This window comes from Protomyctophum parallelum (assembly GCF_964188405.1).
Source record: "Protomyctophum parallelum genome assembly, chromosome: 20".
NCBI classification, from domain to species: domain Eukaryota; kingdom Metazoa; phylum Chordata; class Actinopteri; order Myctophiformes; family Myctophidae; genus Protomyctophum; species Protomyctophum parallelum.
Genome location: NC_139718.1, coordinates 19,251,676 through 19,272,762, shown reverse-complemented (window position 1 = coordinate 19,272,762; position 21,087 = coordinate 19,251,676). Strand labels below are relative to the sequence as shown.

Sequence of the window (21,087 nt, the reverse complement as noted above, 5' to 3'; positions counted from 1 at the left end):
ACGTCATCTTGTCCCTAACACAAACATTAAATACCATTAACAATAAAGAGAATTAAATGTAGTTTGTTTTGACACACGTTTGTCATTACGTCACCTAATCATAGCAACATGAGTTAGACTTTAATATATTAGCGCCCCTCACTTCACACGGGTGTGATTTCTTTTTACCTCTACGCCAATTCTCTTCGACGAATTACAAAAGGGACACTAGGGTTCATGTGGTTAATGTGTTAATTAAGCACTTAAGCCCTGTATGCTTCACCAAGTATAGACCTCGGTAGATTAAGTGTATAGAGGGTTTAAATGCTTAAGGAAACACATTTAGCTATTACAGCGCTGCCTGCCGTGACCGTTGTGGTTTGTTGTTAATAAAATGTGCTCCCTTGCTCCAATGAAATGTTGATTAACATTAAAGGACCACTTCACCCATTTACAACCTATCTTCATAATAATTGGTCCTCCTCAGTCCTCACTGATGCTCATTGGTGGTACCATTTTTGTCTACTGGGTCTGTGTCTGAGAGGAGGGCTGTGGACAGTTCAGAAACTCATCATTGACGGGGGGACTCCAATAATCTAATAGAAACGTCAGGCTTTCTATTCCTGGAAAGTTAGCATGCCATTGTGCTCACATTATTAAATAAATATATGTAAAACATTTGAAAGCGGGTGCGGGATTCTGAACTGTTGACAGCCCTCCTCTGAGACACTGACCGAGTAGGCAAAAATGGCATGATATTACAATGAATCGAGACCAATTATATGAAGATATTTACAAAATGGGTGAAGTGGACCATTAGCTAGTTTCTAAATAAATAACAAAGCTACCTTAAGCTCACCACATGAACCCTAGTGTCCCTATTCTGGCGTTATTTCCGGAAAAGAGGCTTGGTGGTGTACAGGGAAAACCCTGGGGAATTGGGTTTTGGTGTAAATGCCTTGGGTAGAAGTGGTTAAGAGTGATGCTGTTCCATTGCCCATTTAACTAATTTAACACATTTCCTGTTCTCTACACACCTGTAGGTAATTTAGAAAATGACCTTTTTTTTCTCTCTTTCTATGGTGTAATAGTTTTGTTGTGTTCGTGTCCAGACGGTTTTGAGGCTGAGCATCTGCTTAAAAGAAAACAGCTATAAAACAACAGGCCTACTCAAGTGTTGTGGGTCGTTGTATCACTTACAGGAGCACTTCACATCTTTGTTCTTGGTCCTCACTAATAGCTAATGCAGGTAGACATGACAATGATGACATATGCCCCTAAAAATATTTTACATTTTAAATATATGCCACTTAAGGTGACTTGATTGGTTGACATCAAAAAGGGTCAAACACACGATGCAATACTTGTTTTCAACAGTGTTGCGCACAAATGTCGGTAGCATTACAAAGTTATATACAATAAAATAAAACCCTACAAATTCCATTTCCTCCCCTCTTATTTCCAATTACGTTAATGTAAAAATATATTTTTTTGGGTGCATCTTGTTGAGCTGGTCATTTTGAAAGTATAGCTCGCAAGTGAAAAAAGTGTGGGCACCCGTGGGCTATATCTACAGTAGTATTTTTACAAAAAAGGTTTTTAAAGGTTGAGCACCACTGACATAGAACATAAGGTTTTTAAGAAAACTGTTAGGATTTAGAAGCCATTCTTTTTAGAATGAGCCTCAGGTCTAAATGGGTTAAGTTTCACCATGATGCCATGGTGTCACGTGTCGAGTTCTGCGTGCAACACCACCGGCACACAACCAAGTATAAATTGTCTCTGTCGGGTGGATACTCCTGTCACTAATTTACGGGGGGGGAAATAAATGATTTGTGTATAACACTTCTCGTGTTCTCCAGGTGTGCGACTGGTGCAAGCACATTCGGCACACAAAGGAGTACTTGGACTTTGGCGCGGGGGAGCGCCGGCTGCAGTTCTGCAGCGCCAAATGCCTGAACCAATACAAGATGGACATCTTCTACAAGGAGACCCAGGCGGCCCTGCCGGGCGGGCTGGTGTGCAACCCGGGACACGTGGGCGGCGTGCCCGGGGAGGGGGGGCCTGCCGAGTGCGGTGGCGGCGGAGGAGGAGGGGTGCAACTCCTCACCCCGGAGTCCTGGGGGACGCCGCTGTTGGACCCCCGCCGCAAAGCCCCCTCGCCGGGGGGTCCCGCGGCCGCCACCACCTCGTCCGCCCCCTCGCCCTCGGACGCGGGCACCGTCTGCTCCCCGTCCTCCGCCGCCTCCTCGAAGATCCCCACGCCTCGGCCCCACGGGAGCCCCACCTCCCTCCCTCCCCCGCCGCCACCCTCCATGCTGCCCCACCCGCACCCCGGCCTGCACCCGGGGTTGGGGGGGCCCATTGCCGGCAGCCCGCCCATGGTGATGACGCCGCGGGGGCCCATGCCACTGCCGCTGTTCATGGAGCACCACCAGATGTACCAGCACATGCGCCCGCCGTACCTCCGCCACCCGCCGCACCACGCGGGCGGCGGCAGACCCAACAGCCCCCTGTCCAACCCCATGATCCCCGGGGTCGGTCCGCCGCCCCCGCCCACGAGGAACCTGGGCCCCCCCTCCTCCAGCCCCATGCACAGCAGGGGGGGGCCCCTGATGTCTCCGCACGGCAACCCCAACCCCGGCGGGCTCCTGCCTCCGCACCCGGGTCTGCCCCCCATGCCCGGCCTAGTGCCCCCGTTCCCCCCCATCAACATGATGCCCAACGGACCCCAGCACCACCACTTCCCCATGCCGCCGCACATGATGAACTTCGGCATGCCGTCGCTCGCCCCGCTGGTGCCGCCTCCCACCCTCCTGGTGCCGTATCCTGTCATCGTGCCCCTGCCCATCCCCATCCCGATCCCCATCCCCATCCCCTTCCCCTTCAGCCCCAAGGCCTCCGGAGAGCGGCCGGACAGCAGCAGCCCCATGTCCAGCGCCCCCGAGCCTTCGGAACACTCGGAGTCCCCCGGCTCCTCAGACTCCGCCGACCGGAAGGCGGGACTAACCGGCTCCGGGGGGCCGGCCGCCGTCTCTCCCGGTTTCTCCGGGAGAGACGGCCAGCGGCGAACAGCGGTGGTGGTGGACCTGACGGTAAAGACGGAGGACGGCGGCTTGGGGGGCCGTCCGTGTCTGCCCGCCGGTCCTCCCGATGGACCGACGGACGGGGTGATCGACCTCACCGTGGGCCAGCGCTCGTGCCAAGAGCTCATCCACAGGATGTTCCTGCCGGTGGTCCAGGTCAAGGAGGAGGAGGAGGAGAAGGAGGGGGCAGAGGAACAGAATCGGGTTGCTTCCCTCTTGCTGCCCGGACCTCCTTGTGTTCCGGCGTCCGCGGCCGGGCTGTGGGGGGTGCGGGACGGCAGGGACAGGCGAGGAGGAGAAGGGGCCTTTTCGCGGAGCCTCTGCTCCTCCGCGGAGCCGGACGGGGGGGCCGCCATCGCGAACCCGGACACACCGGAGACGCCTCGTTCCTCGCCCAACAGCAGCAACGACAGCTCGTCCTACAGCATAGACCCTCTGGGGGGGGCGCGGACTGACCCATCCCCTGCACGGACACATCCCCTGCCCCAGTCCCTGCCCCAGTCCCTGCCCCAGTCCCTGCCCCAGCAGCACCCGCAATCCCTGCCAAAGCCCCCGACCGGCGCCGCCGCCCCGTGCAACGTCATAGTCAACGGCACGGGATGGCACGCACTCCCCGCGCCCACCGCCGCCGCCGAGCCTCCTCCTTCTCCTCCTCCTACCGCGGACCGAAGAGGAGACCGAGGAGGAGAGGAGGAGCACGCGGCTAACGGCGAGCTGGAGCGCGAGGCTCTGAAGGAGAACAGCTGCTCGGTGACAGAGTGGGACCCGGGGAAACGGCCCGGCGCGGCCGGGGAGGCGGCACTCGCAGGTGAGCGGCGGGCGGTGTACTCCAATGTATTTATTTATCTGTTGCAAGTCTTTAATTTAAAAAGAAAATCTGCTGTGAGTACAAAAGTATTAGCACTTATATGCGGTACGTATTATGCAGAATGTCTAATAAAATGCCTTTTCTTTTTTTCAAAATGTAAAAATGTGTCCTAAATGGCGAATGTATGTTTTGTGATAATATAGCCTAAATCTACAAAGCAACTCAGAATTATACTTGAGTACTTCAGTAAATGTAGTCAGTTACTTTACACCACTGCACTCACAGGTGATGGGTGGAAACCTCATATGTCCAAAACTGTTACTTTTCAGAATTCAAAAGTAGCAGATCTACAAGCTCAAAACGCGTCTCTTCGCGAAACGTTTCAAGCATGTAGATCTGCTACTTTTGATGCTTTTGTGTGACACTGTAGTATATCAAGCAGGGATATTTAATTCGCTTAAAAATAAAAATAAATAAGAATATTGAAAATAAATCTAAAAAGAAATGGAAGAATCTTGCATGGCCCTCTTGCACATTAGAATCATAGTCTTTCGAATACTCATTTAATGTACGAAAAACAAAAAAGTACAAAAAAGTAGAGTAAAAAGAAAGAATTGTACTTTGTACTTTACACCACTGCATGGTACGCAGTGCTGGAAGAAGTACTTAAGTAAAAGTATCAATACTGCCATGATGTACTCTGTTACAAGTAGAAGTCCCATATTCATACTTAAAAGTACAACAGTAACGACATAAAAATATACTTTAAGTATCAAAAGTAAAAGTGTTTTGTAATTATAATCAAACTACCATGTAACAAAGGTTAGTTAATAAATGTAGTGGAGTAAAAGTAAATTTTCCTCAGATATGTACAGTAGTGGAGTAGAAGTAAAAGCACTGGAAATTGGAAATACTCAAGTACAAATACATACATACAAGAACATTGTACTTAAGTAGTAAGCAAATGTACTTAACTACTTTCCACCACTGCACGGTGCGGCGCAGGTGCGGGCAAGCCGCTCTCCGACGATGCCGGCGGCGGTGGCATGGAGGAGGGGGGCGAGCGAGGCTACGTGCTGCCGCCGCTGCCTGCTGCCGGCTGCGTGGTCATCCAGCCCGTGCCAAAGGCCGCCGGCGGCCAAGACAACAAGACGGCCATCCTGTCCTGCTCCATCAGCGCGCCGCTGTCGGCCACCGCCGGGAGCCCCGAGCTGGAGCCGCCGCTCAAGAGGAGGTGCCTGCGGATACGCAATCAGAACAAGTGAGGTGAGAGGTCGGTCAGTGGCATCAGTTCAGTGAGCGTAGCACAGAGTGCCACGCTATGAGCTTGTAGGTCTGCTATTTTTGAAAAATCGTGAAAATGTTGCGAAAATCTTTGAATATATATTCGTTCACAGCGAACATTTTTAACTCAAATCTTTGCTTCTGGGGGTCCCTGGAACAGCATATTTTCAGATGGGGGTCGGAGGCCAAATACAGATAATTCTGGGGGTCCTTGACATTAAATAGTTTGAGAACCACTTATATAGAAACATAGGGTTTTTCAGAAAACTGTCTGTTGTAGAATCGTCCTCGGGTCTAAATGGGTTAATGTACCATCCGACGTAATATTAAGTCGGGTGTCTTTGAGACTGACGGTAGTAGCATTGTTTACCTGTACGCTGCTGCTTCTGGTGGTGTTATTATTATCCGGGGGCTCAGTGATAATCACGTCGTCACTGTCACTGTCTTCTGCTGTCTTTTCCCCCAAAACAGGGATGTAGTTGTAGGGTGGGTTGTTTCCTTTTCATTTCAGCCTACGGTACAAGCAGCACAAGTGTAAACACAATATGTCTCTGTCTGCGCTCTCTCTGCCACACTGACAGAATCTTGAAATTGCGCGGCACCACTGCAGCTTGCTAATTAATGTGTTGCACCTGCTGATGCTGAACCTCGCTCTTGGAATATACATACTGTATCATTTTATGCTCAGTTGTGTGCGCGAGTCGCGTTTCCGAAAATACACAAGATTGTAAATCGCCTATTTTTGGTAGACGGTACATTATGACGACATCAAGGCCCGCCAAAATGAATTCCAGCCGAAATCAACTGTAGATTTAGTCAACTACAACTAGACTGAAACTAAAACATTTCAAATGACTAAAAGATGACTGAAACGAAATGGAATTTCCTTCAAAAGACTGTGCGTGCGTGCCTGCGTGCAGAAGGAGGGCTACATTACATGATAGAAGCAAGTGGAGAGGCTTTATTCATCAGGCTTGCCCTCAATCGAATTTAATGTTACTGAGTGAAGATGAGGAGTTTGGCAATGAGGTGAAGTGTGCATTCCAGAATATAGGGAACCTACAGTATGTGTTTAATGGAGAAGTGTCTATGAGTTCAAACTATTCAACCATGTCCACTATTACAATAGACCAGAATATGCACACGGCGGCCATCTAAATTAATGGCCTGGTGGCAACTAGCTGCAATTTGCAATTGACAGCCCATACAGAAAGGTCCTATCTGATTGTATTAAACGACTTCAAACTCGTCAAACACTTTGCAGATAGAAAGAGGATAATTCAAACTTTCCGTTGGAAATGTTGGTGAAAGAAAGTAGTCGACGAACTTTGTTTTGTCATAGTATTAGTCGACTAAATCAACAGTGTTTCTTGAACCTGGATGGATCCTTCAAGAGGTTGTCACCCCGTCTCAATCCTCTCTCCTCTCTGTTGTCTTATAGATGGACGCTCTGAGGAACGCTGTGCCATCAAACAAAACGTCACCCCCGTCCGTGGGTGGCGCTCACCACCTTCGAGCTCAACCTCCCTCCCTCCCGCCAGCCCGCCCACCCGCCACAACCCGTTGCCACACGCTCCTCACCACAGTCCAGTCCACCAGCACTCCGAAATCAGCCTATAAACATGACGCCCGCCGGGTGAGAGTCCAACCAAACTTGTTTCATGTGTAACATAGGAGAAACAAGAGAGGAAGGAGGGACTCCGTTGTCTGTTTGACAGACGTCCAAAACGTCAGCTCGTGATGTGAATTCCTTGCGCTCTCGACCTCGGGGTTTGGGGGGAAGAGGGGGGGTGGGGGGCTGTCTGAGAAGCATCTTTGGACTAAAAAAAAGTACAATACAGGAGGATAGCAGGACTTTAAGCCTACCTTTCATGTAATTTAAAGACTCCCAGCCAACACTGCCCCCTAGTGTCCTGTCCTGGACTTGTCCACCGCCCTCCCCTCCTCCAAGCAAAGGGAGTTGCTCTGTCATGTCTGTTCTTGTGTCCAGTACTCCACTGTGTCTCAACGTCTGGTCCGGGGGTCCAAATGGACCCTTTTATGGGTCTGTAACTCTGAGAGTGTACGAATGGAACCCCATGGTTCCGTTGGTCCTGGGTTCCCATTGGGTTCCATTTGTACACTCTCAGAGTGCTATATAAACAAAACAAAAAAAGATGTATCAAAGCGATGAAATCCATGAAACCCATCTTCACAGCAATTCAAGCCAGTGCCATTGTGTGTGTGTGTGTGTGTGTGTGTGTGTGTGTGTGTGTGTGTGTGTGTGTGTGTGTGTGTGTGTGTGTGTGTGTGTGTGTGTGTGTGTGTGTGTGTGTGTGTGTGTGTGTGTGTGTGTGTGTGTGTGTGTTTTTGCAAAGAAAAGTTCTTTAGTACTTTTCTTTGTATGTTTTGTTATCGCGTATCAATTATAATATACATTCTTATTTGCACAACGTATAGCTACAGTGAAAACCAGAGCTCAACTGTATCAATTGAAAAATTAAGTCACCAAAACAGCCATAAACCTGTCACAGGCTGTAAGGTCCAGTAGGTAAGGTAATTTTATTTATAAAGCGCCTTTCAAAACAGTTGTTACAAGGTGCTGTACAATAAAATAATAGGAATACAACAAGAACATCACAATCAGAGATAACCATGTATCATTGCTTGTCCATAGAGCCAACCTCGTCTTGCCTACTTTCCGGACCATCGGATAAACCGTTTGTGCAGTGCCGTTAACAGGTTATTTCTTTCAAAATGACTCAGAGTGAGGAAGATTAAACCAAGAGCCGGGTGTCGCCGACCCAAGCTTCCCATTCTGGACACTATAAAGCTACAGTCCGCAAGCTTTCTGTTCGTTGACTCCCTCTCCCAGCAGGGAGAGTTAATTGCAACCATTGTCCAAACTGCTGTGTCCAATCCAGTCTGTTTCAAATAGCTTTGACCCTCGTGTCCTACCAAGGTCTCGATGGAATAGTAGGGAGACCAGACCGTCCACCTCCAACCACTGCGGATGTGCTACCTTATATTGCATTAACATACTTAAAATGGTATTTTATTCATTAAGATAATTCTTAATGAGTGTAGCTTTATGGACCCTAATGCGTCAGCAAGGGTGAGGTGGACAGGGTAGAAATATTCACCAGCTAATTGTTGCCGTCGGGTGGAAATCTTGTATGTCCTAAACCTTTGCTTTTCAGGAAATGGGGGGTGGGGGGGGGGGGAGAAACTGTGTTCCAATGGATCCAATGTAGTTATTATTTAGTCAATTTCGTTGGTTAAATACAGACGCACTCAACCACTTTAACAAAGTAGGGCATTCAATTACGAGAAAACATCCTAAAAGGTTGAACTATGGAGATGCAGGGTTTCTGCCTGGCCGCGACATAATAATAATGATACTGTGTGTGCGTAGAGTCATGCGATCGTTACCATGGCGATCATATTTGATTCGACGTGTGTGTGTGTGTGTGTGTGTGTGTGTGTGTGTGTGTGTGTGTGTGTGTGTGTGTGTGTGTGTGTGTGTGTGTGTGTGTGTGTGTGTGTGTGTGTGTGTGTGTGTGTGTGTGTGTGTGTGTGTGTGTGTGTGTGTGTGTGTGTGTGTGTGTGTGTGTGTGTGTGTGTGTGTGTGTGTGTGTGCGTGCGCACGCTTGAACTGCAGACATGCTAGTGATGGAGAGACAGACCAACCCCCACCATGCTGTCTGAGAGACCCAAATATCCAGCATTCATTTAACCCAGTGGTCCTCGAAGTGGGGTCCGTCCGCCCCCGGGGACCCCTAGGGGTCCTTGAGGGGGTCCTCAGCCAAATTAGTTGCAACGTTTTAATCACTTTTAACACTAAACAGATCTTGCGTGAGGGTCCATGGCACAAGTTATTTGCAGGATGGTGGGGTCTATCACATATTAATTTGAAGTGGTCGTGGGTCCTTGACATGAAAAGGTTTGAGAGCCAGCCAGTGCTCTTACGTATGCATTTTTTGCAGAGTTTTAGGTGGATTTTTTTGCCATATTAGTGTCTCCTCTCCAGTTCCCTCTGATCTGGTTACAGAGGCCTGCGGGCTGAGATGGATGGCACTGAACAAAGGCAGTATATTTACTTGAGACTCTCCAGTTGGACGGAATACGTTATACCAATAAAATTAGCAGTAAAATGTACTCGAGTTTGAGGTACAAAGGTGTTGGCGTCAAGTAAAAGTAGCCTACTGTATTAAAGTTTTTTTTCTCCAAAATAGCTGAACTACAAGCTCACTATAAAATAGGGCTTTAATTGGTTAAGGGGTGTTTTGTAACAAGAATCAAAATCTTCTAACAAAAGTTACTAGATTTACATACTTAAAAAAACGTTACCGTAAAAGTACTTAAAAAATACAGTACTTGTAACTTGAGTAAATGTAGCCTACTATATCTACTCTGCACCAGTGGTTGAGAAATAACACTGTACCAATGAAAGACAAAGTATTATTATCATGATGCCAAAGGCTTCTGGTGTGAGTTCAAGCCCAATCATCCCTTAAACGTGTGGTTTTCAAAAAGAAACTTGACCAAATGATAAATTCTGTTGCCAAAATAATAATCTCTGATTTCATCCGGTAACACGATTGGACACAGAGGAGAGCGCTGGAACGCAGTATTTTTTTTATCCCCCCTGACATTTCACTTGGTCATTGTTCATGTCGACACATAACAGGCGTACAGCGCTGTTGTACACATGTCCTCATCTGATGAAATGCAAACACTGAGTTTAAACAATAACACCAGACAAGGGAAGATGATACAGTGATACAGTTTCACATGCTTTGTCATCATGCTCCCACAATTGTTTTTGTTTTATTTCATGTTGTTACAACCACTGTCTTTTTTTTTAATTATTAAGTAAAAGTCAACCTCTCTCTCTCTCCCCCCGCCCCCCCCCCCCGCCCCACACACACACACACACACACACACACATGCGCGCCACACGCACCACCGACAAGCGTGACGCACACTTTCCAAATAATAGGTTTAACTTGGTGTGTGCCAGGCCAGGTGTAAGTAGAGAGCAGCTTGCACAGAGTGTTCAGTTACCTTCTCTGTAGTGCAAAAGCAGACCCTGACGGGTCCATTCCTATACGGTCAGAGTTAAACTCACACCGAGTATTTTCCTGTGGCGTCTGAGATGAAAGAGTGTTGACTCAGAGAGTGAGCAGCGTGTCGTGCAACCCTATCTGTTGCCTGTTAGCCAGGCATTTAGACTTGAGCTCATCCGGTGCCAAGGCCCGGCTTTAATGTCGTCTTTAATCATTGCCCTTCCACTGTGCGCTTCACTTTCCTCTTCTTCTTTTTTTTTACCAATACGCCCTTTTTCACTTTTATTCCGTTGCCCTCTTCAGTTTCTTGCCCGACTACATAGATATTCCTTCTCCCCCCCCTTTTGGCTCAAGCATTAGCATGCGTATACAACAGGTCAATGAACTTTTTTTTAAAGGACAGTACAACAGAATTGGGTCCATTGCACTCCACTCCTGAGTGTTCATTTTACTCTGAAAGTGTCAAATTTGGACCCACAATTTCTCTTAAAAAAAAAGAAAGAAGAAGACCGAAACAAGTAAGATCACCAATGCACATATAGGAGGCTATATACAGGGACAGCTAGGACAGAAGAAAAATGTTTATTGTAATGTTTATCGAATTGCAACTTCCAAGAGTATACGAATGTAACTTTAACCCATTCTGACCGGGCACCCATTTTGGTGTTGGCATCATGTTATGCTTTAGCTATTGAAAAATAGCAGATCTACAAGCTCATATCGCGCCACCGAGTGGCGCGATACGAGCTTGTAGGTCTGCTATTTTTGAAAAATCGAAGACACTTTTAGAATCTGATCTGAGGTCAGAATGGGTTAATAATGAAACTGTCAGGATGTAATAGACATTTTTAGAATCTGATCTCAGGTCAGAATGGGTTAAGATAGGACGTACCTGTGGATATCCTACTGTAACTCAGAGAGCGCGTATGGATGTAACCAAATGGACCCGTACCGTACATGTAGGAGTTGAAATGAACCGTGCGAGTCAGAACCCAGTTCCACGATCCTCTCTCTCTCCACACTTTCACTGGGCCTTATATCTCCTGTAACCCAATACATTGACACCCAGGACTGATGGGAGTCTTGAAACTGGACACTACTAATTGTGTCTGTGTGCGTTTCTGTCGACAGATGTGTGAGTCATACAACACTCCCGCGACAACGAAACTGCTCTGTCCTTTGTCTGATAGTGGATTGGTCACAGTTTCCCTGTTTGTTTTGTGTCTGACCTGTTGTTGAAAGTTCCACCCAGTCCAGTTTTGTCAGAGTTTTTTTGGGGGGGGGGGTCCCTATCAATCTCTTTCCACACGCACGGGGATATGCGCACACATACTTGTGTACGATGCAGCTTACTCTGTGTTGGTAAATGGTATACATACATCCAGTGGTTCTCAAAGGGGGGTCCGAGGATCCCTGGGGTCCTTGAGGGTGGGGGTCGCCAGAAAAATGACTTGACATAGCATCAGAATCCACTTTAGCACCTACTGTATGTACAGCGACCATTGGAAAAATATCCACAACCCACAAGCTTGCGTTGTGAGCTTGTGGATGTGCTATTTTCAAAAAAACATCTTTGGGGAGAAAAATTACACCAATCCTGTATGGGGGTCCCCGGCACAAAATATTATCAGATGGGGAAGAAGAAGATGCCTGAAGAAGGTCAGTAGCCTAGACCGAAAGCTTGCAAATTAAATACTTTGATTGTGCACAGATCTATTCATTATCCCTTTGTGACTCCGGTTTTTTCAGTGGATGAGCGGTGGTTCTTTTTTACTTTTTTGTCAGATGGGGGTACTTGTCATGAAATCGTTTGAGAATCACTGGCGTACTTGTATGATACAGCTTATCTGTGTTGGACATGAAAATGTTCTGCGCACGGTAGTTTTTGGACCACAGACAGACTCATGCAAATCTCCAGCATTCCTGTTCGAGCTGTTAGGCCTTTTGGTCAACGGTTCGGAATTATGCAATGACAACTATTTCAAACCCCCCGATCGAGATGAGCGCTCCACAAGACGAAATGATGGCGTTAAATGACGTCGTGTTACTTTTGAAAAAAGGAAGAGGGAGAAAAAAAAGAAGTTGCCTTAACTCTTGCTTGTATAATCTCTACAGTTAAGACAATGATGCTTGCTTGTAAAGACTCTCTCCCCCACACTTTGTACAAAATGAAATATACAACACAAAAAAACAACGACTTTGTTATCTTGCTAGTGTCAATGTATAGATGATGAGCTTTTTCTGTATCTTGTATGGACCGTCACAGTTTTTGCTAAGAAAAAAAAGAAAGAAAGAAGGAAATTCAGAAAACTCCCAGCTCCTATTCCCTTAAACATCCAATCCGTTCTACGTTTTAACTTGTGGTGGACTGTCAACTTTTTTGTGTACATTTTATAGTATTATTTATTGTTGACAAGTTTTTTGCATTTGCAAATAATGAAAAGAGCGGGAAAAAAAAGAAGATTGTTTGACTTGAGCATTCAAGTGTAAATGCCTGGTGAAAAGTGAAAATGTTTTTTTTATAATTAAAAATGGAGAAACTATGATACGAGGAGATTATCCTTGTCTTTTTCTTATGACGTTGTAACATGTAGGCTACATGAAACGTGGCCAAAATTGCTTTGGCATTTATTTTTTTTGTGTTGTAACAGTATTTGTTTTATCCAGTGAATTGCTCATGAAGACAAATAAATATGAGGCGCACACTGCTCCGTTTCCCCTGGCTTGTATCTGTGCAAATACACTGAAACAACAAATCAAATGGCATTGTCATTAGCAAAGCATGTCAACTTTGTTGTGCTAATTAATTTGCCTGTTCTAAAGTGTAACAGCCCACCAATTAATAATTGAGGAATAATTTGATATTCATCAACAACAAAGGGATATTACTGTGATACTTAATGGACTTTATGAAGAAAATTAAGTAGGCTATTTTAATGTCATGGATGGAGAGGGGGAAATATTTTAAGCCTGTGGTCTTTCACGCCATCTTGTGGCTTCACAGAATATTACAGTCCTGAATATTGAAGGGAAGTACAGTAGCCTAGTACTGTAGGTAGGAGATTTAATACATAGTTGGAACACAGCATACTCCACCTAACTCCATTTTTGAGTTTATTTTTCATAAATCAATGCTATTGAACACCCTTTATGAACCTCCTAACTCCAATTGGGAGTGAACATTTTGGAGTTATAGCTGGTTTCTTCCAGACAGCAGAAATATGTAGGCTAGATAATGAATAAAGAAACAAAGCAATGCGAATAAAGACATAACAAAAATGTGAATATTAGAAGTTAAACACCAACAGAGTGTGTGTGTGTGTGTGTGTGTGTGTGTGTGTGTGTGTGTGTGTGTGTGTGTGTGTGTGTGTGTGTGTGTGTGTGTGCGTGCATGCGTGCGTGTGTGCGTTTATGTGCATGTGCATGTCTAGTGAGTGTTTTCTTGAAAACATTTGGGAATATGTTCAAGTGAAACGGGAGGATATATTCTCATTTTATTGTATTTATTTTTCATGATTGGTGAGGAAACGTCTGTCCTCTTTATTTGAGACATATCCTGACGCCAGTGTAGGCCTACTACGCCAGCGTATAGGCCTACTACAAAACAGTATAGGCCTACACCGGTTCATAGGCGAGTATTTGTTGTTTGAAAAATAAAGAGCCCCCTTTGGAAAAGATTATGCCCCCCTGCTGATTTGTGCCTGGAGCCGGCACTGACTATAGTAAAACTAAAGTTTTCAAATAAATTGGATTAAAAGTACAATATTTGGATCTGAGATGTATAGTGGAGTAGAAGTGTACTTAAGTTAAGTACACTACTAAATGTATACCACCGCCAACATGTATACTGTTTTGGGCGGCGGTGGCTCAGGGGTAGAGTGCCTGGATGGTAACCGCAAGGTTGCCAGTTCGAACCCGGGCTCCCCCAGAGTTACTGTCGAGGTGTCCTTGAGCAAGACACTGAACCCCTAATTGCTCCCGATGTGCTAGTTGGTGCCTTGCATGGTTTCCGCTGCCATCGGTGTATGAATGTGTGTGTGAATGGGTGAATGTAATGCACAATCTCTGTAAAGCGCCTTGGATAAAGGCGCTATATAAATGCACCATTTACCATTTACCATTTTTTGGTGAAAGTACAACAACTGACTCCACACAGAAAGGCTCCAGTCAGGTTTGAATCCAAGACCTTCTTTGCAGTGAGCCCACAGTGCTAACCACTGACACACTGAACCGCCATGCCACCCCTGAAAACAAAGAAGCTCTCAGTTCCAACATAATAGGCGAGCATTTGCTTTCCAAATGTCTGATATGGGATTGCATCTGCGATGTACAAGCACGTTACACGGAGCGACCTAAGGCAGTGATTGTCAACGTGGGGCCCGGGGACCCCACCGGGGTTCTTGGGGGGGGGGGGGGGGGGGGAGGTTCCCGGGGTGGTCCGCAGCTAAAGGAAAAAATGACAAAATGTTTTTCGATGAATTGAGTACAAAGAACCCCAATGGAAACAACAAGCCGTAGGCTTTTTGGGGTTTTAAATCCTTGTAGCAGACCTTGCATTGAACTGCACTTTCCTGTGCTTTTTTCTGCAAGTTTTCAATCACTCAATAAAGTAGTACAGTACAGTACAGTACAGTACAGTACAGTACAGTACAGTACAGTACAGTACAGTACAGTACAGTACAGTACAGTACAGTACAGTACAGTAGGCAACGCAAGGCCATTTTATTTCTATAGTATAGCACATTTCAACACCAAAACACAATTATACATTAGGTTGCATAAAACACAAGAAGTAAAAAGAACAGATACATGAATACAGTGCATCAGAGAAAGAAAAAGAAAAGAAAAAAAAGAAAAGTAACTCAATAAACTCAATAAATAAAAGGAATTGTGGGCCAAATGACAGATCTTTATTGGACCAAACCATTGTCTGACATTAGGAGTGTTCTTAGACTTGGGTCCCAGAGATTTAACAATGGTTTTGATGTGGCCTAAAGAGTACACTCAGTACAGTCAAGCATCCGGTCTGAAAGGACAGCGCCGAAGAAAGACCTTGCAGTCTTGTTTCCATTCAAATGGCATTTCTATCTCTGGAAATCCAATTTATATTGTGAAATCAATATTAATTAAACTCTGAGTGTACAAATGGAACCAAATTGACCTGTTAGGGTCAATTTGGTTCCATTGACTCTCTGAGTTAGAGACCCATAAGGGTCCATTTGGTACTATCATTTCGCCGGGGACCCCTCAAGGACCCCTGGGGGTCCCTGGACCCCACTTTCAGAACCACTGCAATCTGTGCTGTTTATGCATTTTTATTGTCTAATAAAATAATCGAAAAATCGAATTAAAATGGTTGAGCATCACTGCTAGAGCTGTAAAAATAAATAAATAAAAATAACTTCTCTTAACGGGGTCCCTGGCATATCTATTTTTTTCAAATGGGGGTCCTTGGGGGATGAAACTGTTTGAGAACCATGTTTGGACGTATTATGCTCACACGTCCAAAAATGTTAGATGCATTTTGAAAAATAACAAAAGTCGTAGATCTACAAGCTCAAACCGTGGCATTTCGAGCTTGTTGATCGAGCTTGCAGTAGATCTGCTACTTTTGCTCATTTGCTGCTTTTGTGTGACACTGTAGTATATCTATATCTGTAGTATATAGTAGGACATTAATAGATTAATTTACAACAACAACAAAAAGATTTGCATAGAAAACTTGAAATGGGACATTCTGCATAATGAGTACCGGTACTTTTACTTCTGGCACTTTAAAACTCTTAAATAGCTGATCTACAAGCTCATAATGAGTCGCATCACAATGAATTGTGAGCTTGTAGATCGGCGATTTTCAAATGGCTGAAATAGGGCTGAGGTGGTTACTATATGTTTTATTATAATAATCCAAATAGTAACTAGTAACTAAAGTTTTCAAAATTATTGTATTGTAATAAAAGTCAACATTTGATTCATGAGATGTAGTGGAAGAAGTAAAAGTAGCCTAATTAAAATTGGAAACGCAACCTGACTGGAGTTGTTTCTTCCAGTGGTGGGAAAAGTACTCAGAGTTTTTACTTAAATAAAAGTATCAATACTGCAAGGTAGAAATACTCTGGAATTCAAAATGTACTTGAATTCAAGTACAAGTACACAGGTATTGATTGGTATCAAAATGTACTTAAAGTGCCAAATGTAGAAAGGACTCATTATACAGAATGTCCCATTTCACAACTATTCAAATGTATACAATGTATACAAATCTTTTGGACAAAGCAGATTTACAAGCTCACAATGTGTCACATCGCTATTAAAGTATTTGCTATTTTCAAATGGCCAAAATGTATAATCAAAATCTACAAAGTAACTATAGTAACTGTAACTAAAGGTTTCAAATAATTATACTGGAAATTGGAAATACTCCAGTAAAGTAAATATATATATATATATATATATATATATATATATATATATATATATATATATATATATATATATATATATATATATATATATATAAAATAATAAAAAATAATAAAAGTAAAATAACTGAAAATGTTGGGGGGGAAAACTCAAAATTGTACTTAAGTAGTATAGTACTTAGGTTTATACCACTGCTAAGGTCACCAGGAACATAGGGCTCGGTACCCAGACTTTTATTTTCATTCGTGCCAGACAGGAACGGGGGGCACAGCTACGTTGCAAATGTATCATACAGTGTGAGACAAATTGCAGGCAAGACAACTCATCAAACAACTCTTGTTTTGGAGTAGAATAGAAGCTTAAGGGCAAACTGGAACTGCCAGAGCAGAAGACACATGTACACACACACACACACACACACACACACACACACACACACACACACACACACACACACTCGCGCACACACACACACACACACACACACACACACACACACACACACACACACACACACACACACACACACACACACACACACACACACACACACACACACACACACACACACACACACACACACACACACACACACACAGAGAGAGAGAGAGAGAGAGAGAGAGAGAGAGAGAGAGAGAGAGAGAGAGAGAGAGAGAGAGAGAGAGAGAGACTGCCATTTCTCTTCAGGTTGGGTGTGAATTCCACAGGGGGGTCAACAGGATAAGACCTGCCCACCAAACTTATGTTGACTTGTCTGGGGAAAGGTTATCAGAGGTCAAAGTGAGAGGCCATGGGCTGTTGTTGGAGGGGTCAGCCTCCCCCACATAGACTCTATATGGGGTCAGGGCTGATAGGAGGCTTGGAGCACTGTTTCCCAAAAAGTGGGCTTTTTTTGTTTCCTACATTACAAAAAATATGTATTATTTCTAAAGATTTAAAAACGTTAAAAGTACACGCACGCGCGCGCACACACACACACACACACACACACACACACACACACACACACACACACACACACACACACACACACACACACACACACACACACACACACACACACACACACACCACCACCACCACCATCGTCATTGTCATCATCATCATCAATTAAAAGCAATTCCAACATCTTTTAAAAGTAGGCTATTTATATTATTTTTTATTATACTAACATACATAATTATTAGCCACTGCCCAAATCACTGAGGGCTTTCTGAAATAAATAAATGTTAGCTCAAATACGCCCTCTGTTGGAGGAACATGGAAAAATAGCAGCATTGCTGAATTATACAATAATATTATTTATACCAACAAATTAACAATATAAATGACTAATTATGTGCAATTGGATGGACGCAGTCACGCATACCTTGCAAACAATGATTTGTATGAGTAGCTGTTAGGCCTACTATTTGCAGCACTTTAGCACACACTATTTAAAAAATCCTCTGGGAATTACAGGCATATCCCAAAATAACGGATTTTCTGTTCATAAAATGAGAGAGAGAGAGAGAGAGAGAGAGAGAGAGAGAGAGAGAGAGAGAGAGAGAGAGAAGAAGGCTTATGGGAAGGGGAAAAAAAGAAGCTTGAAGCTTCCCACTCCGTCCACTTCAGCATGTTGATGTCAGACAGGGGGAGGAGAGAGAGAGAGAGAGACTTCAAGCTCACACACACAGAGACAGGGGGAGGCGTGTGCGTGTTTAGCAGTGTGTGCGAGTGCGAGTGTATGTGAGGAATTCGGAGGAGGAGGTTGGTGGAGTTTGAGAGAGAGAGAAGCCCCGACTCCCTCTCCCCGAGTCCGACCAAACAATTAGGTTGTTGATGAGCCTTCAGGAACAAGAGCAAAGCAGACCAGGAGGAGAGTGGCGTGCTGTTGTTGTTGGAGAAAATGCGAGAGAGGAACAACTCCAGGAAGAAGAAGACGAGAATGTTTTCTCATTAAAAATGCAGCGCGGGAGCCACAGTGCGGCGATCATCAGCGGACATTGTAGTTCTTTCCGCGAATGATGATGATGACCTGTTGGATCATGCGTTAATATCAACAAGGACTCCTCCCCCCAACCCCCCCCCCAAAAAAACCAACAACCAACAACTACTTATTATTATTCTGATCTGAATGTGGGGGATTCGATAAAAACAACGGCGAGGTTTAGTGCATGGTGGAGGATCACAGATCGGGTCGAGTTCAGTCAAAGTATTCGGGTGAAGCCCGAGAGAGGAGGGGAGGAAGGGGGGCGGTGAAAACGCCCTATGCTGCTGTTGCCTGTTGCTGTGTGTGGATCCTCCACAATTCAAACTTTCTGCATAATCCTTCCCCTCTCAGTCGGAACAGCGGATCGGTCCCTCCTCAGCCTGCACAGTGGAGCAGAGTGGCTCGATCGCCACTTTCGGATCTAATAAAACTCGGATCACAAGAACACAACTTCCATCTCTTATTATCTCTGGACGCTGGTGTTTATTTTTTGTGGAGAAGAGAAGGAAGGAAGGGGGGATATATTATTTTTCTTTTCTTGTTCATTGTTGCACACACTCACTGCACGCACACACACACACACACACACACACACACACACACACGAAAAAGGGCGATCTGGGTGGGCTGTGACCGTGAGTCCAGTCCACACATTTTAAGCAGCAGTCTATAGCTCTGCTGCTGCTAGGCCCACGGCCATTAAGCCCAGGAACAAAGAAGAGAGGAGAAGGATCTTTTTTTTGGTCCTCCCTCCACATGTAACGTCAAAACGGTTTAACATTTTCGAACGTTTACTAACGGTCGGGGGGGCTTCTGATCCCCCACACTGACTGCAGAGATGTCGGGCGCCGAGAGGAGGATGGAAACTCGGCTGAAGCAACTGGAGGACATGATCAGGGACCCCAAATGTGCCATCAACCTGGAAAGTTTGGTGGTAAGTTTGACTAAAAGTTTCAGATCTTCGAGGGCGAAAAAAAGTATAAATCTATTGTAATAACTTCTGTATTTGTTCAGATGGATATGTGTGCACGCCACTGACACTGACACATCCATTCTGAACAGCAAAGAAGTTAGACATATTGAAACACAACAATGTTTATAATGGGCAACTGGCGTGTTATTGTCCCACAATGTAGGAGTCTGGAGGGTTTGTTATCATTTTTAGAGTAGGCGGACGCCGGACTTCCTTCCACTATGGTGCTGCTGCTAGAAGAATTATTGCCGATTTTACTGACACTTAAGTATCCAACATCCTATAACAATGTAGCTAGCTATTCTGGTTTACGATAAAGTATACGAGGCTTGACCCTTTTTTGCGTAATATTAGCAATACTATTTGAGGAGATCAAATGGTGAAGTGGGGCCAAAATAAACGCACATGGACGTCAGACAGACATAGACAGAAAGGCAGGCCCTGGCTAATAATTAAGCCAAAAGAAGGGCAGACGCAGACAATCTGTTGGTTGGTGGCATGTTGTTGTCTCTGCAGATTAGGATTAGTGGACAAATGTGCCTCCCCTTCGACCCCCACCCCATGGTAACTTCAGGGTTTTACTGTAGACCAGTTAGGCCCCCAGTGCACTCGACATGGATAGTAGGCTACTGGACAGTAAGCTACTATCTGTATTTACTGTAGCATTCTACGCCCACCAGACCAGTGATTCTCAAAAAGTGGATTGTATGGACTCAGGGGGGGTGGGGGTTACAAATGGAACCAAATGAACCATTCAGGTCCATTTGGTTCCATTTGTTGTATACTGTCAGAGTTAAGGGGAGACCTTGAAGTGTAAAAGTTTTTTGCACTGACTAGACAAGCATAATTGCCTGCTGGACAGTAAACGGAGTAAAGGCTGCTGTTGGACAAGGATGGTAGCCTAGTACTGTTCCAGTTTTGACCAAGCATATTGCCAAATTCATATGCATGCAAACTATCGGTTCTTTATCCCTTTAATGATGGATGGTTGAGCAGCTACTGTAGTGTTGTTGTTGTTTTGACCCGATCAAACGTTTTGCATTATGAAATGCCCTGGATTGGAATCAGTTCTCTATACTTTTAAACACGTGAAAAGCTACCTTATTTTAATTACACATACAACCTTTATAGGGAAACAGCTCCTAATCAGGAAACCTTCATAGTGGGGCCACAACAGGAGTTTACAGGACTATACTTAGAGGTTGAATAAACAGAGGATTCTAGGCCATTTCACGAGAATCCTTGAGTCAAATAACTCAAAAGTGATTTACGACCCTCTTATAAGTCTGGCGACTTCCAAGAGAATGGTTTCAAATATGAGAAATCAAGATAAAGCATCTGCTTCGACACGACTAGCATATTTCAAACAAGTGTCATACTGCACATTCTGGATGTAAACCTAGGTCACACATTAGGAATGATGACAGTGGCTATAGTCGGGATGTTAACATGCATCGATTTGACAACATTAGATTCCCCCTGTGTGGTCAAAGTTAGTCAGTGATTTCAGATGT

The 21,087-nt window shown here is 44.8% G+C and overlaps 2 protein-coding genes across 4 annotated transcripts in view; both read left to right on the top strand.

Moving 5' to 3' along the window:
• Positions 1 to 6,913, top strand: part of sobpa (sine oculis binding protein homolog a) — a 60,941-nt gene extending 54,028 nt beyond the window's left edge. Inside the window, exons 6-8 of the mRNA XM_083791530.1 lie at positions 1,842 to 3,873; positions 4,879 to 5,139; positions 6,599 to 6,913. Of these exons, the coding sequence (XP_083647656.1) occupies positions 1,842 to 3,873; positions 4,879 to 5,138 (2,292 nt within the window). The 3' untranslated portion in view covers position 5,139; positions 6,599 to 6,913. The remainder of the gene's footprint in view (positions 1 to 1,841; positions 3,874 to 4,878; positions 5,140 to 6,598) is intronic.
• Positions 6,914 to 18,350: 11,437 nt separating this feature from the next.
• rock2a (rho-associated, coiled-coil containing protein kinase 2a) overlaps positions 18,351 to 21,087 on the top strand; it is a 65,387-nt gene continuing 62,650 nt past the window's right edge. For all 3 annotated transcript variants that reach the window (XM_083792635.1, XM_083792634.1, XM_083792633.1), the window contains exon 1: positions 18,351 to 19,534. In XM_083792635.1, coding sequence (XP_083648761.1) covers positions 19,439 to 19,534 — 96 coding nt within the window. In that variant the 5' untranslated portion in view covers positions 18,351 to 19,438. The remainder of the gene's footprint in view (positions 19,535 to 21,087) is intronic.